Source organism: Pelophylax lessonae, assembly GCF_965119305.1.
Source record: "Pelophylax lessonae genome assembly, chromosome: 7".
Taxonomy (NCBI): Eukaryota; Metazoa; Chordata; class Amphibia; order Anura; family Ranidae; genus Pelophylax; species Pelophylax lessonae.
The window spans coordinates 208491501-208516868 of NC_138774.1; the positions used below are offsets into that span (position 1 = coordinate 208491501).

Below are 25368 nucleotides of genomic sequence, written 5' to 3' on the forward strand. Positions count from 1 at the left end.
AGCCTTGAGTACACTAAAGTTGGTACCTCAAGTTTGTCTTGCCTAAGAGCAATGTCTTCCCGAAAGAGGAGTGGGGGGGGGGGGGGCACAGCTGGAAGAGGCACTATGGTGCCGCCGTCAGACCTTGAAGGCCTTAGCCGTGCTTCCTCTGTGTCTACTCCCCCTGAAGGGCCAGAGGCAACTAGCCAATCTGAGCCACTATGATTGTCAGGCATAGTAGCTACTCCTAGTGCTTCTGTGGCAACCTATGTCACTAAGGACGATTTGGCATCAGCGTTAGCCGGCCTTGAGGGTACGATTGCTGGCTTGATTGCAGCATCGCAAGGAGGGAGGAAACGTAATAGATCCCCCTCACCTGAGCCACCCCCCTGAGTCATTTCAGGATTGAGCAGAGGATGTGGAAGAAGTAGCTGTAAATGACACTATAGAAGGCCAAGCTGAGGTTCCCACTTCTGGGGAGTCAGGATCTGAGGAGTCATCCTCGGCCTCTCAATCTCAGAGACTGTTAATTCAGGCTCTCACTGAAATGGTCCAGTTTGGATACAAATTACCTCCCTTAGAAATGTCTGAAGTCTCTTTTTCCTCTCTAGGCTCATTGTGCCCTCCTCATAGTCCTCAGGCTTTCCCCTTACATCCGCTCTTGGAGCAGGTAATGTATGCTGATTGGGATCATCCTGATAGGATTTTTGTTCCTCCGAAAATCTTTTCACTATTGTATCCTATGGATACAAGAAAATGGAGTATACCCACTGTGGATGCTGCCATTTCTTCAGTTGACAAAAGTTTAACTTGTCCTGTGGATAATGTCCAGGTTTTTAACGATCTAGCTGATAAGAAGTTGGAATCTTTACTAAAATCCTCCTTTGCTGTTGCAGGGTCTGCGATAAAACCAGCAGTAGCGGCTATAGGAGTTTGTCAGTCTTTAAAAGACTGTATTAAGCGAGTTTCCAGGACGGTTCCTTCTAAAGAAGAGTCTGCGAAAGATTTGACAGATCTACCTCGCACTTTATGTTTTGCAGTGGATGCTCCTAAAGACTCCATACAGTAAATGTCATGGTTTGCTCTTTTGACAGTGCATATGCGCAGAATCCTATGGCTAAAAAGCTGGTCTGCGTATATACCGTTTAAAAAGTTGCTGGCCGGCTTTCCCTTTCATTGAGAATGCCTATTTAGTGATGATCTGGATACATTAATCCAAAAGATTTCGGGATGGGAAGAGTGCGTTGCTCCCCATTAGGAGGAAAAGCAAACGTCCTTCTTTTAAGATTCCCAGCACTCAAGACTCCCAGTGCTTGTAATCCCAGGCAGTTGCGACGGCCCCAGCCGTCTGGATCTGGGACCAAGCCTTCAGGGCAAGGGCAGAAGAAACCCTGGGCCCAGAGATCTACCAAGTCTACCTCTAAGCCTTCCTTGTGAAGGGGGGCCCCCACGCGATCGGGAGGGGGGAAGGCTGCTACGGTTCTCGAAGGCCTGGGTAGAATCAATACAGGACAACTGGGTTATTTCCACCACTTTGCAGGGATATAAACTGGAATTTCGGGCGTTCCCGCATCCTCGGTTTGTAAAGTCAAACATACCTGCAGATCCTCTAAAAAGAAGATCTCTCTTTCTGGCTCTGGACCATTTCAGGTCTCAAAGAGTGATTACAGAAGTGCCTGAGGACGAAAGATTCAGGGGTTTTTACTCAAACCTTTTCGTAGTCCCCAAGCCAAACAGAGACGTGAGACCTATTCTGGATCTCAAAGCTCTAAACCAGTTTCTGAACATTCGTACTTTCCGTATGGAGTCAATTTGTTTAGCCATGGCCTCCCTGCAGGGAGAGGAATTTCTAGCATCCATAGACATCAAGGATGCATACCTTCACGTGTATTTTTCAGGTCCATCAAAGGTTTTTACAGTTTGCAATAGAAAACCGTAATTTTCAGTTTGTGGCCCAGCCCTTTGGGTTGGCAATGGCTCCAAGAGTGTTCACAAAGATCCTAGCTCCAGTATTGGCTGACCTAAGGTCTCAAGGGATATCAGTGATAGGAAATCTAGATGATCTAGTACTAATAGAGCAATAGGCTTCTGCTCTAATGCACCATACACACGTGCAGATTATCTGCAGACTTTTGTCTGCAGACTTACCAAAACCATATAATATGAGGGCAAACCTAAACACTTTCAATTTGTATGCAATCCGGCAGGCCCTTGCACTTCATAGAAAAGGTAAGTCTGCAGACAAAAGTCTGCAGATAATCTGCATGTGTGTATGGGGCATTAGCCGAAATGTTTTCCAGACAGTTCAGTTCTTAGAAGGTCTCAGTTGGATTCTGAACTTGGCAAAGTCAGAATTACAGCCGCTTCAGCGTCTGGTGGAGTATCTGGGTTTCCTTGTGGACACATTACAGGCAAAGGTATTCTTGCCATCAAGAAAGGTCACAGACCTGAAGGATCTGGTTTGATCGGTAAGAAGGCAAATGAATACTTCTGTACATCTTTGCATGTGGTTTTTAGGGAAGATGGTGTTCTCCTTCGGAGCAATTTCCTATGCTCAATTTAATGCCAGACCCTTGCAAAACAACATTCTGTCAGCATGGTCCAGAAAGGTCCAGTCCCTAGACTGGTGCATGTCCCTGGTACCAAGAGTAGGTCAGGGTCGAAGTTGGTGGTTGTTAACTAGAAATTTGGAAAAAGGGAAATCCTTTCTTTCATTAGTCTGGAAAGTAGTGACTACAGATGCCAGTCTTTCCAGTTGGGGAAAGTGGTCTTGGGTAGAGAAAAGCCTTCCCATCAATGTCTTGGAAATCCAAGCAGTCTGTCCAGCTTTAAAATTCTGGAAGCCCAGACTTCGGGGTTACCCTGTCAGGGTACAATCCGACAATGCCACAGCTGTGGCTTATATCAACCATCAAGGAGGCACCAAAAGTCAGTCAGCCCAGAAAGAGGTAGATATCATCCTATCCTGGGCAGAAAAATTTGTTCCATGCCTATCGGTGGTTTTCATTTCAGGAATAGAAAACTGTCAGGCAGACTTTCTGAGTCATCAACAGATGTTTCCAGGGGAATGGTCCTTACACCCCCAGATCTTTGCATTGTTCTGCAAATGCTGGGGGGTCCCAGATGTAGATCTATTGGCATTCAGGTTCAACAACAAATTGAAGAGAATTGTTTCCAGGACCAAGGATCCACTTGCAGTCGGATTGGATGCTTTGGTTACTCCTTGGAAGGAGTTTTTCCTGATCTATGCCTTTCCTCCGGTTCAGCTGCTGCCTCGTCTGTTACGCAGAATCCACCTAGAGGGGAAACCAGTAATCTTGGTAGCTCCAGCATGGCCAAAGAGGTTTTGGTATGCACAAATTCAAAAACTGGCAGTGGCAAGGCCTTGGGTTCTTCCGCTGCTTCCGGACCTCTCTAAATTTGATCGCTTGGCTATTGAAGCCTTGATTTTGGAAGAGCGGGGTATATCTGTCCCTGCAGTTTCTCCCCTGATAAATGCTAGAAAATCAGTCTCTAGAGGTATTTATTACAGAGTCTAGAAATCTTACATTACCTAGTGTGAAGCCAGGAAATGGCATCCCCGCAAGTATATTATCGGGAGAATTATAGCTTTCTTGCAAGTAGGGGTAGATATGAAATTAGCCTTAAGCACTATTAAGGGTCAAGTTACAGCCTTGTTGGTTTTTTCCAGAGACCGTTCGCTTTGCGTTCCTTGGTTCAAACCTTCGTTCAAGGGATATTACGTATGTTTCCACCAGTGAAGCCACCATTGTGTCCTTGGGACCTAAATTTGGTGCTGGCAGTTTTACAAAAACAGCCTTTTGAGCCCATGGGGCATATCCCTCTGGTTCTTTTGACCAGAAAATTGGTCTTTTCGATTGTGATAACTTCATCCAGAAGAGTATCAGAACTAGCAGCTCTTTCTTGCAAAGAGCCATTCTTGATTTTACATCAAGATAGGGTGACTCTACGTCCACACTGAGGTTTTTTGCCCAACCGGTAGTGTCCGCGTTTCACTTAAAAAAGGACATTGTACTGCCTTCCTTTTTCCAGATCCTCAAAAAGAGGAGGAAAGGTTACTACATTCTCTTGATGTAGTACGTGCTCCTAAGACTTACTTGAAACTGTCGGCTCAGATTCGTAAGACCATTCTTTTGTTCATACTGCCAGAAGGGCCCAGGAAAGGGAAGGCAGCATCTAAGTCTACGATTTCTCGTTGGATTCGCCAGATTATTATCCAGGCGTATGGTTTAAAAGGGAAGGTTCTACCTTTTCTGATAAAGGCACACTCTACCCTCTTGGGCAGTTCGCCATCAAGTTTCTATGGCTCAGATTTGCAAAGCCGCAACTTGGTTGTCAGTGCATACACTCACTAGATTCTATCTAGTGGATGTTAGGACCCAGGAGGATTCTGCATTTGGTTGCAGTGTTCTGCAGGCAGCTACTGTATGTAGACCTTTTGTGGTCTGATGGCGCTATTGATGGTGTTCCTCTCCCCTCAGGTGCATTGCTATAGGACATCCTATATGTAATGAATACCTTCATCAGGTGCCCCCACAGAAAGGCACTTTCCATGGGGGCACACATGCGGGCGTGCTCCGGAGTCCCGCTGCTGGGTCCATTGGCATAGACACCGGGACTCGGCCCCGCGTCACTGGATTTGATTGACAGCAGTGGGAGCCAATGGCTCCTGCGGCTATCAATCTGTCCAATGAGGAGAGAGACAGCGGCTGGAGCCAATGGGCTTGTGCTCATCGCTGGATCGGATCGGGTTCAGGTAAGAAAAAGGAGGGGGGGTCTGGGGGCAGCTGCAGCAAAGAAGGTTTTTCACCTTAATGCATAGAATGCATTAAGGTGCAAAACCTTGAGACTTAACAATCATTTTAAGGCCACCAACTCAGGAGTTCATTTATTCATTTTTCAGAGGTGATGACAAGAAGGAATGCAACCTTGTGAGTGAGTATAGAGAGACTTGAGATCCCACAGAGGCATTGGAGAATGCACAGGGATGTTATATGTGCAAAACCCTGTACAGAAGTCAGATGACCTTGAAGTTAGGAGGTCCAGCGTTAAAGGGATAACCCAATCGCTCTTAGCTCAGACTGTCAATTCAGGATTCCTTTAGAGACCAAGTTCCTTGCACTGCAGGGTGTCTAGGTCTCCTCCACAGCCTGACTGGCTGGCATCCATTGTGAGAATCTTCCAGACCAGTGGGAGGAAGGGTTTCCCAGACTCCAGGGCTGGGCTTGTGACCCACAAGGTCAGGGCAAGCCTGGTTTGGGGTTCAGGCATGAGCGATGGTGCAGAGACATAGTCATCTGGCCTCAACTAGCTAGAATGTTTAGTTGCAACAGTCTGTAGTGAAACTGGGCACATGTAACTGCCTGGAAGGAGGACACTTTTAAGCCCGGGACCGTCATGCAAAGGTGGGAGGTCAGTTGGCTCCTGGAATATAGTATCTGAACATTGTTTGGAGCCTTCCCAGTGGGAGGAACACCTTAAACAGGGAAGTATCCAGAAAAAAGACCAATCAAAACTGTGTGGGTTCCAAAAAAACTGGTGGGCATAGACTGCCAGAGTGTGTGCTGACTCTCCCCTCAGATCAATTAGGTTTCTATTTTTTTGGGAGTGCCCTGATCATGAAGCAGAGAAAGTAAAGAGGCAATCACCTTGGTGAAGGCCTGAGGTACAGTAAAAAGAGAAGGGCAATTGGTAAGGTTCTGGAACCAGGTAGCAGCAAGGTCAACAGACTTTGTCTGACTCTGAAAAAATGGGGGGGGGGGGTCAATTCACTGTGAGGACTTGTTTGCTAGTTTAGAGCACTTGGGAGTCCAGGGCTTACAGTGGATAGGAGATCTAGGCTTTCCCCTGGATCTGAAGCTCTAGAAGAAACAAAAGAAACTCCCTTTAGCCTCTGAGGAATAGGGTTTCCCCGACTTAGGAATCTTTTTTGTGGGTAAAAGGTTGCTCTCCCCCTGGAGACATCCTAAAAATATAGACTCGAAGGATTCCTCAAAGGGAGTGCACAGTAGGCGCTTGTTGCACTGCTATTCTGCAGACCAACATTTGAACCAAAGGGTCTTTTGCGAGTGTACCAAAAGAATTCTAATTCTGGTTATTAGGCGTATAATATCCACTGACCCATCAACACAGTGGAGCCATGGGCTTAATTTCTAGCTGATGGAAAACAGAGCGAGACATAATGATAGATCCAGGATTCCGAGACAGATCCTTTGACCAAATAACCAAGGTATGACAGAGGGACTTTGTAGAAATGGCTGATTGCAGGGCAAGATCTGCTAAAAAGAATAAATCCTTGGAATCAGCTTTTAGCTACCATCTTTAAATATCAGGATGCACTCAACAGGGAGATTTAAAGTCTTGTTAAAGCAAGAAATGGCTGGTTCCACTATGCAGAGAGCCCACCTATTAAAGGTAATGCCATCTGTGATTAGTCACTGGAGGCAGTAGGTTAGCTCAAGTACTCTCCTGAAGGATCTGAGGCTGTGCCAGTCTACATGTGCCCTAGAAATGACAGTACAGTGTTTCCCTCAGGAAGGTGGCAGTGCAGGGGGATTAGTGGTGCCCATCTGAAGCCTGACATTACTGCGCCAATCTTAAAAATGGCACCCCACCCAATCCCAAAGCTGGCATGCAACCGAAATCTGGCACAGGGTTGGCAGCTGAGGCACTTGATGTAACCTCTTATGGGGCCCAGTGAGCTATCAAGCACTGCTAGGCTCCCATAAGGGTAAGTCCCTGAATCACCACATCAGGGGTGTGGTCCCCATCACTCAGGTTAAAGAAACAGATAGGATTCAGGGGATATGCCCCATCCAAACTGTCTTCGCCCCTCTGGTGAGCATACAGTGACAGTCCCTTCAGGGACAGGCTTCCAACAATGGCTGCAGTACAGCCCTGGACCTGTAAGGCATTCTGAGGCTGGCTAACACATTACACTAGGGATGTCTATGAGAGCATCTAACGCATAATCCAGTGTCCAAAGTCATTTTACAGGCTGGCACTTCCTATTCTTCACAGTGGGGGTCTAAGTATAGCCTGCAACACTATGCTGAGGCTAAACTGATCCAGGAAGCTATAAAATGAGCCACAGTGGTGCTGCAGCACCTTAGGAATATTACTAGAAGAAAAAAAAAGTATTGGACTAAAAGTAAGAAATGATTTGCTTCTCTCGGAGCAGAGAGAAGACATCCGTTCCTCTAAGGTCACCAGCAAAATAATAAGGCACAATGTGACTGGGAGGGACTCTAATGGGATGTCCTTATAGCTTTGTATGCCTGTATCCAATATACTGCAAAGCAGCTGCATAACCCAATGTACCTGAATACTAAGCCTATGCCCCATGATGTACAACTAGGAAACATTACCTTTATGGGCTCACCAAGCATCTAACAGTCAGGAACTCATTAACAATTGTGCATGCACTTTGTGGCCCCATTCATTCCCTTTGGGGAGAGCCCTGCTCCACAGGATGGCTGTAGGCAACCATGAGTGCAGCTACCTGCAGGGATCAGTGGAGCCACATTGCATGAGTAGGATGAAGAGAACTCGGCAAGGGCACTTTTGGAAGAAAGGCTGTACCATACAGTGAAAAATACTTTAACAAGCAGTAAGGTTATTGTGTTGAAGCTCATGGGCTGCACTCAGGGGGAAGTGGTGGTGACTTAAAAGATAACCTGTAACAGCTAACAGCTAAACTACAGACAACTTTAGTTATTTCTCAGCCATCTTGCAATGCTACAGCAATAATATGGCAGTAATGTATTCAAGGTGCGCAAATGAGTCTCGTGTACTTGCTGCTAGAGTAAGATGTCTAGGGCTGTAATCTTGTCTTGTTATCAGTTTTCTAGCTTACAAATAGTAATAAGGTTTCTTTTACACTAGTAACAAATATATGCAGTTTTCAGCAGCACATAAAAGTGAGAGGAAGTAGCAGGACAAGGAGCCAAACAGTATATACAGTATATAGTGGAAAAATGTTTTGTGCTTAGTGTAGACTCGGATGCAGCACACTGAAAGTTGGAATACAAACTAGCACATAACTATTTAAATGTGTAGGTGCACTTCCCAAAAGTACCAAACACAAGCATAAGAATGAAAAACAATTGCCAAAAACCTCTGGAAATAAACCAATGTCATGGATTGGTGCAAAAAATCCTGAATATACATAAATCATATATCAATACATATTTTCAAATTGCTTGTGCAACTTCAAAGGCAACTCATGCCTTTGTAAAAACTTCAATAAAGTGTGTGCAAAAATTGATACATCAAATAATAATAAACATGTATCAAATATAGCATACAGAGAGATATTAAAGTATCGAGTCCATGCGAATATATCCAAACAGTTTACAGGGCAAGTGTTTCTCCACGTGATCCCTCCACCGTGAACATACATAGCCTTTTACCAGAAGATGTTTATCTCTTTTGTCATCAGACAACATCGGTCATCGACGCTGAAAGTGTGTGCCTTTAAAAGCTACCTATGGGAGCCATAGCGGTCCTTTGGAACTCTAACCAGTCCGACTTACACTCTGTGTAAGCACAAGATATAGGAGAACATGCAAAACTTTTATTCTCGAAGGAACCAAAGGTTGAATGTACCAAACATCCCACGCTATTAACCCCTTACTGTCTGGCAAAAGCTCATGTCCTTTTACCAGCATAGGGCGAATAAGCGTACAAGCGTACAATCAGAGAAACTAGGATTCTGTTTGTTGAGCATAGGCGGGCGTAGGGAAACAAGCTGAAAACCGCTCGTTTGAATGTCTCCTATTTTGGAAACATGCTGAAGAGGATTTGTCTGCAGATTTGGGGACCCAGGGTATGCATTGAAACTGGGCTTCAACAAAAATAAGTCTTCTTTGCCTCAGAAGAGGGGTTTCAGCTTGAGGCCTAGGTTTTTTTGATTACGAGTACTCTTACCCCCAGTAACATCCTTCATGAGGATGTCCAAGGCAGCTCCAAAAAGATGCTCCTACTTGAAAGGCACACACAGCAAACAATTTTAACATGCCTGCTCCACAGCCCAACACTTCAACCAAAGTGTTTGCCTGTTCACTGAACTCATGCGAGAGATAACATATGAGAAGTCCACTACCCTATCTATATAGTATTGCAAATCTGTCAGCATGAACTTAAACACTCCACAAATAGAGAATTAGTGTACAACAAATCCTAAAAAACAGCGGGATTTTCAGGGCCAAAAATGGGAGGGATGATCACAAATAGAGCCAAAATACTTATTTGTATAAAAACATATTTATTGAATCACAAAGATAAAAAAGAACAATTGTATGTGCACACATATACAAGTAAAAAAACATGCTCCCTATGGGAACACTGATAAAAGATACCAGATTGGCAACAATGTAGTCTCTGTTAAGCACAGTCTATAGGTCCTCAAAAATCCATAAGGGGAGAGTCCTTTCACCCAGATATATGCCCGCCTCATGCCCCTCGGAGGCGGGCATCTGTGAAGCACGGTGGTACAAGGGAGCAGCTTGGTATCAAGAGTCCCTGGGATCTAATAATGCTGGCCCCTGTCATGTGGCTGATCAGGCCCTATATACGGACCTGACTTGACACAACTATATTGGTAGGTTACATACACAGGTCCTATATCTGGGTGAAAGGACTCTAACCTTATGGATGCTGTACCCATTGGCTGGATGAGTGGACCCGATAACCCCATTTTTTTACCTATTATCTAGATACCCCGGTTTCTTCTCCTTTTTTCCGGCGGTTATATGGTGATCAATGATCCATTTTTTTATATGTGGTCTTTTACGGTGGTTGTCCCTGCTTCATATGGTCCCGACGCCTGCCCCAGGATATGATATGCTCTGCTCATGATCTCATGGGAACAACTGTCTTTAAGGTCTCTCTGGTCCTGAGGAAGACTTGGGCAAAACATGTCGGCTTTTTGAGGACCTATAGACTGTGGTTAACAGAGATTACATTGTTTCAAATCTGGTATCTTGTATCAGTGTTCCCATAGGGAGCATGTTTTTTTTACTTGTATATGTGTGCACATACAATTGTTCTCTTTTTTATCTTTGTGATTCAATAAATATGTTTTTATACAAATAAGTATTTTGGCTCTATTTGTGATCATCCCTCCCATTGTTTGGCCCTAAAAATCCCGCTGTTCTTTAGGATTGTGTTTGTTGTTCATAAATGGGATGCTGGCCATTTGTTCGTGGGAATTTGTTTGTTATAGAGAATTAGTGTGTAGTAAAGCTGGATCCCTTGCCATGTGATTAGTTCATTCCCCTAATGTTTGACAAGGCTAACATCACAGTCACGGCATTTAGCAATGCAATCAATTAAAAAAAAACCCACAATTTTGGAGAGAGCCTCTATCTGTTTATGTATAGATTCCTTACGTACTGGCACATCTACTACTCATATGGTCAGAGCATCATTAAGATAGGACACCACAAACAGTCCACTTTCTTATAAAGGCTTCCTGAAATGGGTATTGGAGCGCAAAATGTTTGACTTACAGGTTACCAGAAGTTTTTCAGTCAGTGTGCAGAACATCTGGACATAACAAGCACATGAAAAAAGGTTTAGTAGTTTAAGTGCCTCTTAGAGACCCTAGATTTGTAGCAGAACTAGTATAAGGTACAAGCTGTACCTTTATCTTTAAGTTGGCCTGCACCATGTCAATAAGAGCTGAAATAGTCTCCAAAGCCTGGGATTTGTGGTATCTACTTATGACTCCTCAGTCACAACCCCATCCAGCAAGGATTATTGAGACTCTTCATCAGACATAGCTTCCACAACTGAAGGCTCAGGGCCCCAAAGGCTGTAGGCAGATCAGATAATAGTTCTGCAGGAGAAGACTTTGAGGTACACTTACGTCCTCTGTGGTCAAATCAGCAAATTAAATAGCAATTTGGCCCATAAATTCTTATATAACTGCAGTGAAATCCTCCCAGGTTATAACCGAAGAGGGAGCCAAGAAGAACTCCAAAGAATGTAAGGCTCAAGCAGGCTCAGGTTGCCCGTGTTAGGTTCTTGAGAGGGAACATTGCAGGCTGGAAACAACAAGGGGTATAATAATGGCAAATAATGGTTGTAATACATGAAGCAGCTTCTGATGCTTAGCCAACATAGCCCACTCATTAAGGTAATATTAAAGCTTTGTTTTTTTTTTTGTTTTAAAATAACAAACATATTATGCTTACCTGCTCTGTGCAATTGTTTTGCACAGAGAAGCTCTGATCCTCTTTCTTCTCGAGTCCCCTGCCAGCACTCTTGGCTCCTCCCACCTGACAAATGCCCCCAAAGCAAGCTGCTTGCTATGGGACAGTTATACGTGCTTGCTCCCGAGCCCTGCTATGTGTGACCATATGACACATAGAGCGGAGCTTCCCCCCCCCCCCCCCCATCACTGGCTCTGATTGGCAGCAGTGGGAACCAATGGCACCTGCTGCTCTATCTAAGCCAATGAGGAGCAAGCGAGCCATGAGAGCCTCGGCACTTGTGTACAGTGCTGAATCAAGATTGGGCTCAGGTATGCGTTTAGAGGGGGCTGTGGGGGAAGCTACATGCAGAAAGTTTTTATAGAAACATTTTTAGAGTGCAGTAGGGTGAAAAAAAAAAAAAACTTCTGCCTTTACAACCACTTTAAGGCCTCATGTACACTGCTGCTGATAAACGTAGGTTTAGGAGCAGTTGGGCGTTTTTTGCAGCAGCCCCTGAACTCTCCTCTATGTTATCTTATCTGTCCATGTACATTGAGACGTATAAAGTCGTTTAGAGGCAGTTGAGTTTAGTTGCATTCTTTTGAAAGCAAAAAAATGCGTTCAGATGTAAATTTATTGGCATTTGAAACGCCAAATGCTTGTAACAGCGTGTAAACGCGGTAACTCGCGTTAATAAGCGTTTTGTTTATAGGTGTTTTCAATGGGGATACATTTCTGACCAAAACGCTTCTAAATGCAAACACCGCTTAACGCGCATAAACGCGGCATGTAAGCTCGGCACAACGGACGTTTTTAACCGTCAGTTGCTAGCTGTCAAGTTCCAGCGTTCAGGAGAGATTTTCAAATGTCCCGTGTACATGAAGGGTAATAAGTCTTTAGAGACTGGGGCACACCAAAGGCTGTGCCATGGCTCTGTACCTGAAAAATGCTCTGCAGCTAACACAGTACACGGAAGTCTGGAAATCACCACAAGCAGAGCCCAAGCCCTGCAAACGCCCAGACCAGTGGTGCCCAGGTGTAGGCTCCAAAGCTATTGCAAAGACTATACCAATCCACATAGTTACATGAGAGAACAGCACAAGCTGCTTTTAGTCTTGTTTGAAGAATAAAAATCTTGAACAAAAAGAAAACAAATTGCTAGGAAAACAGATAAACTTTTCTAAGTAGAGAAGACATTCATGCTCTAGAACACTTGCAAAAAAACAGGCCTGTTTGGAGCAGGAGGGGTTATACCAGGCTCATCACTGGTTTTTGTTTGCCAGTGTCCAAATCCTCCTGCAGGCAAAATATAACCTAAATGTCTAACATACATGTTCTCATTCATAAAGCACAGAATTAAACTAAATTAAAAAGAACCAAGGGCAAATATAAAGCTCCCACTTTTGTTCACTAAGATATTGCATTGGTTATTTTTAAAATACACCTGCAGTAATCGGTTACTATTCTGCTCTCTGGCCCAGCTACAGGTGCCTGCATTTGCTTTTAGATAAGGCTTCAGAATGTCTTGTTGGAGTCCTGGGTTGAAGACTTTGGAGGGCAGGGACACATTGAGCATACACAGACTGATCTATCGTGTGTAATGCACATATTCTAATGAACCACCCGCTCCTGGTGTTATGAATGAACAGACTATGGAAGGTGACAACACTTTTTCATTGATTGAAATCCTGCAGCCTATGTATGAACCAGTGCCAGGACTTCTGCCTATTATTTAGACTGCTGATTAAAATTTTGAAGGAATGCATTAGTTAACTGAAGGTTGTTTTTTTTTTTATATTTTTTATATGTTTTTTTTTTTATATTTGCCTGGAACTGTTCTTTAACTGTTCCAGCCTGCCATATGTAACTATAAAAATGATGGCTTACAAACACAGGCAAGACTAATCTGTCATAATACAGCCTTATGTTGTACTATAAAAATTATGAGACTGACAAAATGGAACACATTATGCTTTTATGCATAGCAGGAGAAATGCCAAGCCTTTTCCCTTTTTAAGAGCTAAAAGTTGGTTCATGACATGCTGCAAGGGTAGTTTGTGTTACTTTGGGTACATACTAACATGTTATACTCTGGTGCAGCTTTTGGTTAGCATAGCATGGCATATAATATCGCAATGCCCATTTTCTAGTTTTCAGAAGTGCTCATTAGTACTCCTGAGCATGCATTAGGGAAACTGTAAAAACTGTAAAAGCAGTATTGCCCAGTCTAATCAGTCAATATTCTTAAAAACCACATTGCAGGTTTGTGTAACATTAAATGGTACCGTGCTGCAAAACACTATTCAATATTGAAACCAATGTGTTAAAAACATGAAACGTAATCCCAAACATAATACACACAATAAATCAACTCCTAAATCCAATGCAATAAAAAGTAGTAGAAAATCAAATCGAGTTGATTTCAGCAATCTTCTTCAATAGAGACCATTCAACGTGAAGAACAGGAAAAAAAGGTGCAAATGTGTTCATTCCACCACCATGAACGCTTGTGGATAAACTTTTATCTTCTACATTGAACCTTAAAATTATAAACAGCCAAAAAGACAGGGTCCCTTTAAATAGCCAGGATCCATTAAAAGGAAAAATATTCAGCTAGAATTCTAGTTTAAACAAACTGCTGAAATCACCATATACATACTCTTTGACTTGAGAGAACAGCCAACGTGAAATCCAGCACAAAAAATTGTGTTTTTGCCCTATCTTTCCAGCACATCATGATAACAGCTTTGCTTATTTAAAGTAAAACATTTTAGGTTTGCATTGAATTATGAGATCCCATTTTTTTTTTTTGGTTCAGACTTGTTCAGCCATGACAGAAATAGGAGAACTAGTGGTCACAAACAGGAATAAACGCTCAAAGTTGCCCATGTTTTACTGACAGATGGCACCACAGAGAGAACATAACAAATATGTTTGAAAAGAGGTTTTGGTTGTCATCATTATAAATGTATAATGCGGCTGGGCTACCGAGCCTTAAACTTGCCACTTCAAAAACATATTTAAATAACACAAAACACCTTTTAACGAAAAACAGACTTTTCAGTTTTCACAAACTCTATATGAAAACTAGGTTGTTAAATTCAGGCCTCTGATCTGTACAAGTTCAAAAAATACTACTACTTTAAGGTATATTGTTCTTAAAATTCACTCACTGCCTTAAAGGTAATTAGTTAAAAGAACAAGCTTGTGCAGCAAGGAGCAATGTATATCAAGCCTGACCAGTTCCTCGACATCCATAAGGGAGGGCCCCAGTAGTGTTAAAACTTGAAAAACTTTAAATTTGAATATTGCAACGACCCAAGAGGTAGTGAGGGAATCCTGACAACATTGTGGCCTTGTGTTGGATTAATCCAAGCAGGAGTGGTTTGTTGGACTTGATCAGCGCAAGGGAAGAGACCTAGAAGTGCCTGTACATACCTCTGCAAAAGAGGAGTTCAGTATGCAAATACCTTCAGCCACACCTATGATCAGCTATTCAAAATTCTAATACTCACCTTGGGTACCTGTTTTTAGAGTTTTGTGTCACTTAAATACCTTTATCAGTGTGCAAAGTTTGCTTTAAGATACACATTGCTTATCGCAGCTCTGCTTTAATGGTGCTGCTAAAAGCAAAACGGATAAAATAGCAAGTGGAAGAAAAAGCAGGCAGTAAGCTAGATATATTTGTCTAGCAATCAAACTCACTTTTCAAGTAAGAAAAAATCAATATGCAAATAAGAGGATCTTACAGCAAAGAGTCTCAACACGTTGGCCACCATGATGGAGACTGAGCTTGCTGAAGCACCAATCACTCCCACAACCCTCTCTGGGCGACTGAAAATGGCTGGCTCTCCATTGGAACAGCGAATATCTGAGGTGTCTTTCTGAATCAGTGCTTGAACAAAGGTAAGAGACTGTTCCAGAGCATAGGTGTCTCGAGAGCAGGTGTCTAGAATACGAGCTCCAAGTGTCAGGTTGGGAAGAAGCTCGGGATCCCCATTAATTTGGTCCAGGGCATATAGCATAGCCTCCATTCGATGTACCCCAGCTTCTTTTTTCACTTCTCCACATGGAACACCAGCTGGGCCCTTGGCATGGACTGGGAACAAGCCTCCTAAAGTGATGTCCCCATCTATCTTAATAGAGTGGGGCTGGGTATTCTGCTGAGACTCAACTCCTCTGTGCAAGAGGATGAAGAAGAAGAGGGTTCTGGGAGATGGAGGAGGTCCCATGTCTTTGTGAGTTCCTCTCGAGGGAGGACTGATGGATTTGTAGACTCTGTCATTCAGGCTGTATCCAAAAATATATGACCGGGAGATGTCTGCAGAAAGAGAACGTGGAGATAGGACAGTGATCAGCGTTCCATCACAAGATAACAAGCACATTTCAGACTCAATGCGTGAAGATGGGTTGTAAGGGTCAGAATGACATACATAAGGAGCATTTTGACAGAGGACAAAAGGGAAGCATGCAGAAGACAGAGAAAGAGGGCACAGAGAGGAAGTATTTATGAATAAATTTACCCAAACCTCCACAGGATACAGAAAGAGGGAGCAGAGTAAAGCTTACAGTCAGCTCACAGTCCTGCCAGTGACAGTACGCCCCAGGCCATCTCTGCATCTATTCTTTAAATCCTATTTATAACTAAGAGAACAAGCACTGAACCCACACACACACACACACACACTGAAAAGCTCTAGCATGGAGACCTCAGACTGATCTGTATTCTTCTAGACAAGACTAGACCCCCTCTGACGAATAAAATAATGACACAAGGTTTAAATGCAGCCCCTATATATCCAACCAATGACATAAACTAAGCAACAAACATATACACCCAATAACACACATCCTAAATTAATCTAGCCATTACATATCACCATCCTCTACACGTACAGCATAGAAATACAGACCTAACATAGCATCTCCTGGTGAACACAAATACCAAGTATGAAAAAAATACTTCCTAAAATAAACACACATTATATACAGTATTTTATAATATGCTATAGGATAGGTGTACCCAAATAAATATACAAATGGAGTAGCAGACATGTTTACTTAATTGTGATATATACTGTAGACACCTAATCAGTTTGCACATGGTTGTTCTGAAAATAAAATGGAATTAATTTAGATGTAGGAATTATAAAACATAAGCACAACACTTTCAAATAACATGTACACTCTGTTATTACCATGGAACAAGTTTACAATGCATTGCCCATAGTTTGGCGGCTATGATAAATACTCAAAGCTCATTTTCCTGTGATTTGCATATACCACAGCATATAGTTCATCATGTAAAATGTGCATCCCAAACCCTCAGCAATAATTACCTCCTCACGCTTTAGTTTGTCAAAACAATCCATTAATGTGCTGCTACTGTATACTGGTGTATATGTTGGTGAATAGATGTTAGAGATATCTCTTTTCATTTTTATTTTAGAACCAGCTAATGAGAACTGTTTCACAAGATGGCAACCTAAGTGAAACCACAGATCAGGGTGGATTTGATTTAAAACAAGTCGATTTAAATCACTAGTAAAAAGACTTGATTTAAATCATAATTTTTAAAGAGCAACTGTCCCACAGCGGCTCCTCCTCTGACCCGCTGTTGACTCACTGACAGTCCTATTCATTTTAATGGGACGGCTGGTGATGCGGCAGTAACACAACAAGGTGAGGGACGTGGTGGCAGCAGGTGAGTGGCTGCCATGATGGATCGGAAATGACAGGTGCTCTTTAAATGTAAGGACTCATTCTTGCTAGTAGTTAAAATCTTTAATGTTTGCAAAAAAAATGAAAGTTTCCTATTTAGAATAATAGGCTGTCAGGTTAGTAAAACAGCGATATCAGAACCAATTAAATCATACAGTTTGTAGTGTACATAGAATTGCAAAACAATGGGATAAAGGAATATTCCTGAACTTTGTTTTATCTCATGGTTACTGTGAAATTGTGTGAACGCATCAATGCAGTGCATGTTATCTCAGGTTGCAGAGTTTTGATTCATTGAATGAGTTTACCAAAAATGTAAATACTGCAGAATATACAGTCACATGCTACATAACTAAGCTCCATTTCATGATGAATAAACTAAATTAACCACTTTAACACTGCTCACTGTGCTGCTACTGCGGCACAGTGGCTCGTTATCGTCTAGCGACGTCGTCACCAGGCATTCCCCTCTCTCGGCGGCGCACGCGGCGCCGGAGGCTCGCTCCCTCTGTATTCAGTCACAGCGGGAGTCGGGCCAGGGGAGGAGCGGCGGTGATCACTGCTGCTCTTCCCTGATCGTCGGGGATCGAGTGTGGAGATCCGCTCACTTGTGTAAACAAAGCGGGCGGATCTCCTAAGTGACAAGCAGGGTCAGATTGCAGGATTCAGCATAGCTGAACCTGCGATCTGTGCCTGTGTCACATAGTCCCCTCCCCCCACACACGTTAGTAAGCACCAGGCATACATTAACCCCTTGATCACCAATAAAAGTTAACCCCTTCCCTGCCAGTGTCATTTTTACAGTAACAGTGCATATTTATAGCACTGATTACTGTAGTAATGTCACTGGTACCCCACAAAAGTGTCAAAAATGTCAGTCAAGGGTCCGATCTGTCCGCCGCCAAGGTCGCAGTCCCACAAAAAAAAATTGCAGATCGCAGGGCCGTCTTTAATACTGATTGGACCCTGGGCAAATATTTTCTTGGGCCTACCGAATCCACTTATCAACTATTTGCAGGCAGTGCGGGCTCAAGGGGCAGCTGCTTTGGGCCCCACAAAAATGACTGAGCCCGGAGCAGCTGCCCCTTTTGCCCTGTATTAAAGACGGCCCCGGTGTGGGGGATGGTCTGACTGGGGGAAGACAAAGATCAGTGTTCCTGTTTAGCAGGAACACAAGATCTCTGTCTTCTCCCCTGACAGAAAGGCGATCTGCCTCTCCCGGGAATGATCGCGGGTCCCGCAGACATCGCTTCTACCTGACCCACTGATTTGCTCTTGCTGTGTCTAATTAGCCAGGCCGCCCTGTCTAAGTAAATGTGCGGTGGGTGGTCCGGAAGCAGTTAAAGAGCCAACAGATGCTTTGATGAGAACCTGTCATGAGGGATATACATGTATGCAAACTGATGACTTCCTACAACAGACGCATTTAATGCTAATAATTTGGCTTCTCTGCTTAGCCCACTGACCTGGAACAAGTATCCAGCTTGTAGAGTCGAAAACTTCAGCCCTGCAAACTTACCGTGAACTAGCATCTTCCTAGAAAGGTGAACAACAGAAAAACACATACATGTCTCACAACAGGCTACCAAGGAACATGTACCCCATTGGGAACCACAAAAAAATAAACAAAATAGCACAAGCTTAGTTTTTACTTTTGGGCCACACCTATGAGTTTTTAGTGTGTTTTGCAGAAAAGTATTACAGTCTATTTAACATGGTTTCCTATGGATCTAGTTCACATCTGTGAGTTTTGAGTTGGTTGTGCAGACTGCGTTTTGCCTGTAATAGACTTCAAAAGACCCCCACCAAAAATGCAAGTGTTGCATTTTTAAATGTTTTTTCGTTGTTTTTTTTTTTTTGGGCCAATAGGAAAGTATGACAGTTTTGTTCATGTAGTGCGGCTTTGATGTGACTTTACACTTTCTGGCATTTAAGTAGCATCAGAGTAGCATTAAAGTTGCATCAATGTAGTTCAGGAATCTTTATGTGTACAAAGTCACATGTTAGTGTTTAATATTAGGTTTAGGGCTAAGGGTTAGGGTTAAATGTGAGGGTTAGTGGTAATTGCTTAAGTTACTTAAAATGTCTGGAACCACCAAGCGTGTGGATTGGGGCCTGTTGCTTACCAGGAGGGTACAAAAGAGATCACTCATTACTTAGTAGTCATGTGGCTGTACATCATTTAGTCTTAAAGAGAAAGACCCTCGAACATTACTGACAGAGGAGCCCCACTGCCGGACCACATTAGCATTAAGGCACCCGGTACTTTGCCACTACCTTTAAGGGGTACCTCTTTCAGGAACACTTACAAATACCCATATCTGCGATATCCGTAAGTGCACTCAGGAACATTATCCTTGCGTTAATTGAGTCTAATCTAGCTCCACAGTAATTATTTCAGTTAAAACTTGGTTTAACACTACAATAGTTCAGTTAGTTTTTCCTGTTATAGGCTAGTATTCAGTTCAGCAACTTTGAAGTGATTTATTTGCTTGATACCAAAGTCTTGTACTGTTTGCCTGCTTTCAGATAATACATTTAGTTAACCTATCTGGGTTTAATTTTCTGTGCAGTGTTACGTTGTTGTGAATCATGAACGCTTACGTTATCCAGGTGTAAGGTTTCAGTGTGGACCTAGTGGTTTTATAAGTCGAGGCAGAACAGAGGATTGATCAATATCAGCGGCACCTGAGGCGGTAAGAGCTACATCTTGGGGCTAATCTGGGATAGCTCTGTTCTGCAAGCAAGTACCAAGTCTACGAGCCAGGAATAACAACCATGTACCTCGCTGCTGAAATCCAGTTATGTGAGGAGGAAAATGGCCACCAGGAGTCAAGTGTGGTGCTCAACATCCCCAATGTAAGCCAGATCCAAAAAGCTGTGAAGGCACTCGTTTCTGATCAGAAAGTGTGCATGCTGGACTTAAAGCCAGATCAAGGGGCATCTCGCACTTACATCCTACTTGAGTGGTGGAGGGGTATCCCTGCCTGTTTCCAATGGCTAGTCTACAGCTGACTGTTGAAGTTGAGGCATTAGACATTAACCCAGAGAGTCAAACAGCTCCCACAGAAAAAGCCCTCTACTAACGCCTGTGGCCATGATAGGGCCCAAATTCATTGCCGCTCTGGTAGAGTTTGTAGAAAAGTGCCAGAAGTACAACATAGGCTGCGTATGGGTACAAGAAGCTGAGGGTCTTTTCAGGCAACCAGCCAGTGCTTACCAGTGAAGAGGGTTTTGAAGAATGGCTGGAGCAAGCTATACAAGCCTTAGATGAGTAGGACAGTCCTGAGTCTCAGAAGAAACAGAGAATCACCAAGAGCTTAAGGGGTCACAGCCTTAAAAGAACCCTAAAATTCGGAACCTGAAGCTCAGCAAACCAGACTGTACCGCCTATGATTACCTATGAATACCTTCAAGATGTGTTCGGAAGAACAGAGAAGACATTCAACCTCATGTGCCAGTTTAAACATACTTACCGGAAAGAGGGAGAGAAGCTGTCCGAATAAATGAGGCATCTTGACAAGATAATGCATCAGCTGTTGCTGAAGAAAGGTCTAGACCCCAGCACAGTGGATGAAGAAGATGCCCCTTCTGATACCCTAAACAAACAGTTGGAGATGCCTGCTCCTGTATCAAGTCACACTGTCCAAGAGAGAAGTGCCCGTCAGTCTCCAAGACATCTTGGTATCATTGCTCAAGGCACTGTGGAAGCAGGAAACAAGTCCAGACTAGGCCTCCTGTGTGAGTTAAAGTTGCCCATGTTCCTGACAAGGTAATAGGCCCTTTCCTGGTAGTACCAATGCTAGTGGTAGGGATCTACACAAGAGCTCTCCTCAATTCAGGTGTTCAAGTGACTTTACTGACCAGAGATTTCTACAACAAGCACCTGAATTATTTGCCTCTGCAAAAGGTAGAATTAGAAGTCCAAGGCTTTGGAGCAGAGAAGTACCCGGTGTTGGTTACCTACAGATCAAGTTGTCACTTAGCCCACCAACTTTTGGATGATCTGTAACCTTTGACACGCTGGCTGTTGTGTGTTCTCAGCCATCAGTGACTATGAGAAGTCCCTTGATCATAGGAATGAACACAAGTTTTGTGAGGCAACTGTTGGCCCTTGTTGCTCCCAGAAATGGTTCACTGGCAGAATATAGACAGGAAGATGTGTCCTCCCTGCTGGATTCCAATGAGACAGAGACTGTTTAACCCCCTTCAGAGTTTGAAAAAGAATCTGCAAGAGAGGGGCCATCCCATCAGAGCATAAGAAGCAGAGGTCCAAGAGGGCAACCCGCCCATCCAAGAGATTGTCCAATGGCACATTGGGTGAGAGTCTCAAGGAAGCTGCCTTTACCACCCAAGGGGCACATGCAATGCTGATCCCAACTCTGGCTAACCCCCTGACACATTCTGGTGTGTCATACCACATTCAGTGGCCTTTGGTCAGTTGGTGGGATGTTCTCTTATTTATCCCGCTGTATGTGTTAACTGTTACTTTTATATGCTTACTAACTTGAATTTGGAGGGTTGCTGTCACATACCTGACTCAGGGTCGTCTTACCGCATGGGCATGCTGGGCAGTTGCCTGGGGGCCCCACTTGCCCGGGGGGTCTCACCAGCGACCCAGCCCCAGCCATGCATTAGTCCTGACTCCCGTGTGCATCCTGCTGCCGAACCTAGCAGGTGGCAAGCGCCTGTCGGCCCTGCGCTGCTGTCAGGCCACTTGGGCCATGGAGGAGCCCACAAATGCAGGAATGCCTGTCCGCCTCCACGGAAACAGGCACACACAGGACAGTCGGACTCCCGTCCATGTGTATGTTCACCGAAATCCAGCTGCCGAACATGGAAGCTGTCATTAGCCTGGCACTGCTGTCAGGCTATACGGGCCATGGAAAGGTGCCCACAGCAGCAGGAGTGACTGCCTGCTTCTAAGGCACACACCAGGACAGCCACAGCACAAGCCGCAAGGGCGGGAGGGGCACTGCTGTAGAAGCCTAAAGTGGAGGCCAACATGGCAGAAAGGAAAGAAAGACAGAAAGGGTAAGTACTAACTTTATGTGCAGAAATGAATATTGTTTTCTTGTTTTTCAAGCTTGAGTTATATTGTCCAAACGTTGTGTTAATGTTTAAACACTGATTTTGTTGGATGTACCAATAAATATAGCCATATCGCTAATTTGCATTTTTATTCTCATGGGTGATTGTGTAGGCAGTGCCCCAGTGCACTGCATTTCCCGGGGGCTTTTAATGCTCTTAAGATGGCACTAACCTGACTGGAGGCTGAGGTGACCTGAGGGCTCCCCCTGCGGCTGAGTGCAGAGTACCCCTGAAGGTGGTGATAGAGGGTGCTATGCCCAAAGATGCATGGGTTGCCTGCAGGTGAAGCTGCCTTATGAAACCAGATGCGAGGACACCCACGAGTAGAGAAGGTGGTCACAGCCAATGGTTCCCTGGAGGTGCTACCGGACCTTGACAGTAGGGTAGGCAAGAGCAAGGGCAGAAGCCAGGTCAGGGGTCAAACACAGAAAGTCATTCAGGAGCAGAGGCAGGTAGTGTACTCGAGATCAAGTCAGGGTCGAACAGAGGATGTCAATCTGGAATAGACAGGAGCAGGACCGTGAAGCAAGCTGGGTTCAGAGCCAGGAGAGAAGCCAGAGCAGGTCAGGGGTAAACTAGGTTGGTAACGGGTAATCAAACAGAAGCACAGAGACAGGAACACAGGATGCAAGCTGACAATAATCCAACAATTTATGATAGCCACTAATGTCCTTATATAGGCCAGTGAACACTGGCAATTAGCACGCTTTGTGTACGCCAAATGCGCCGTCACATACAATGATTCGCCACTGCGTGCCTTTCACTAATGCCAATGTGCAAATTTGCGCAGCCATATTGGGCATTGTCATATTTGCCAGTTCTTCTTGGAATTCTTCGCTGACAGTGCCCCCAGCCTCTGGATGCCCAGACGATCCCGCTTTTCTGGGAATCTGTTGAAGAAATCCTGAAGAAGGTTAGGAGCGTGCACATTATTTGCTGGTTCCCGTGAGTTTTCTTCAGATGGATATCCTTTCTATTTATTGGGGTATTGCACTTGTCTCCCCCTCTTGACAATCCACAATGGTTTCTACTTCAAGCTCTGTGTTTCCCCCTATAGTAACCGGTGGGGGAGGGCTCCTTTCTTCCAGAAAATAAGCTAGGCACTGCTGATTTAAGTACAGGGACATGGAAGACTGAATGAATTTTATAAGAGCTTGGCAGGTTCAGTTTAAATGCTACAGGGTTAATTTCCCTCTTGATTTTGAAAGGTCCAAAAAACTTTGGGCACAATTTCTGAGAGGAACAAGTGAGTTTGAGGTTTGCTCAGGATTCCCTCTTCTCCTTTTGTCAAAATGTCTTTTGTAATCCTCCTGAGCCTTCAGCATTGCTTTTTAAGTGCCTGATAATTGGTTTGGATGAGGATCAACCTAACCTGGACTGCAGGTACTGAAGCTTCTGGGATGACATCTGGCAAAAAGGAGGGGTGGAAACCATAGTTTGCCCAGAATAGTGATTGGTTAGTAGATGCATGGACTAAATTGTTATAGGCAAATACGTCATATTTGGCACCCAAGACCCAGTTGTCTTGGGTGAATGTAGAGAAACATCTCAGGTACTGTTCCAAAGTCTGATTGGTTCTTTTTGTCTGTCCATTACTTTGTGGGTGGTATGCAGAGGACAGATAAACTTGAATTTCCAGGGCTTTACACAGAGATTTTCAGAATCTGGAAGTAAATTGTACCCCTCTGTCGGAAACAATGCTCCTTCGTAATCCATGCAACTGCACAATTTCTTTGATAAATAGATGTGCCGTATCTGTAGCTGAGGGAGTGCTTATCAAGGGTAAGAAGTGGTCCATCTTGGATAATCTGTCAACTACCACCAGGATGGTGGCGAATCCATCTGAGGGGGGTAAGTCTACAATGAAATCTATTGATAGCATCTTCCAAGATTGTTCTGGGATGGGGAGGGGTCTCAGCAAGCCCCAGGCCTTGGTATTACTGCCTTTACTGCGAAGACAAGTCACACAGGAGTTTAAATAGTGTTTACAATCTTGTTTAAGGTTGGGCCACCAGAATGATCTTTGAATCAGTTCACAAGTCTTTCAGGCTCCAAAGTGACCTGTGAGTAGATGATCATGACAAGCCTTAAGAACATGGGGTCTCACTTCTTAAGGGATGAAAACCTTGTCATCATGCCATAGGAGTCCCTCGTGTTTCCTCAATGCGGGCATCAGCTTTCCTGTTCTTGGACCCCGGGTGGTACGTAAGGTGAAAATTGAATCTAGAAAAGAAAAGGGCGTATCGGGCTTGTCGTGGTCTTAGTTGTTTGGCAGTTCTAAAATATACTAAATTCTTATGATCTGTAAATATCATGATGGGATGAACAGCATCTTCCAGCAGGTATCTTCACTCCTCGGGGGCTGATTTAATGGCCAGCAGTTCCCGGTCACCCACATCATAGTTCTTCTCCGGCTGACTCATTTTCCTGAAGAAGAAGGCTACTGGGTGAGGCAGGGCTTTGGGTACCTGGCGTTCTAACAGAAAGGCACCTGTGGCGACTTATGAGGCATCCACTTCGAGGACGAAGGGCAAAACTGGATATGGATGTTGTAATACTTGAGCAGATGGAAACAGAGTTTTTAATCTATCAAATGCCACTTGGGCTTCCTGGGACTATTGAAACCGAACATGCTGACGGGTAAACTAGGTGATGGGAGAAATGATATTGGAAAAATCTTTGACAAATCTTCTGTAAAAATCTGTGAAGCCCACAAACTTCTGGATGACTTTCTTATCAGTGGGAGCCAGCCAATTAATGATGGCAGCCACCTTTTGTTGGTCCATGAAAACCCCATCTGTGGAAATGATTAGCCCCAAGAATTGGACTGATAGCTTCTCAAATTCACATTTTTTGACCTTTGCATATAGTCCTAGCTGCCTTAGTGTAGACAAGACTTTCTTTACATGTATCCTGTGAAGATCCAGGGAGGCAGAAAAAATGAGAATATCATCAAGATATACTATCACAAAGTGATCCAGAAACTCTCAGAAAATGTCGCTCATGAAATGTTGAAAAGTGGCTGGTGCATTGCACAGCCCGAATGGCATTATAAGATATTCAAAGTGCCCAAAGCAGGCCCAGCATGCTATCTTCCATTCGTCTCCCTTGCTGATGTGAACTAGGTTGTGGGCACTACGTAGATAAAGTTTAGTAAAGATTCGAGCAGATCGGATTCTTTGGAAAAGTTCAGGAACGAGAGGGAGCGGGTAATGATTCTTGATCGTGATTTTGTTGAGCTCTTGATAATCCACACAAGGTCTAAGTGAATGGTCTTTTTTCTCAACAAAGAAAATACAAAGAAAATACAGGCACCAGCAGGAGAAGAAGATGGACAAATGAATACTTTCTCAAGACT

The 25368-nt window shown here is 43.9% G+C and overlaps 1 protein-coding gene across 2 annotated transcripts in view; it reads right to left on the reverse strand.

The window, feature by feature from the left end:
* The window catches only part of LOC309559939 (metabotropic glutamate receptor 6-like), a 104012-nt gene extending 88149 nt beyond the window's left edge, over positions 1-15863 (reverse strand). The window contains exons 1-2 of one of the 2 annotated variants that reach the window (XM_082263414.1): positions 15768-15863; positions 14948-15519 (exon numbers count right to left, since the gene is read on the reverse strand). In XM_082263414.1, coding sequence (XP_082119540.1) covers positions 14948-15430 — 483 coding nt within the window. In that variant the 5' untranslated portion in view covers positions 15431-15519; positions 15768-15863. Of the gene's footprint in view, positions 1-14947; positions 15520-15721; positions 15742-15767 lie in introns of those variants that run through there. The other variant, XM_082263415.1, reaches the window with a different exon arrangement.
* Positions 15864-25368: the final 9505 nt, after the last annotated feature.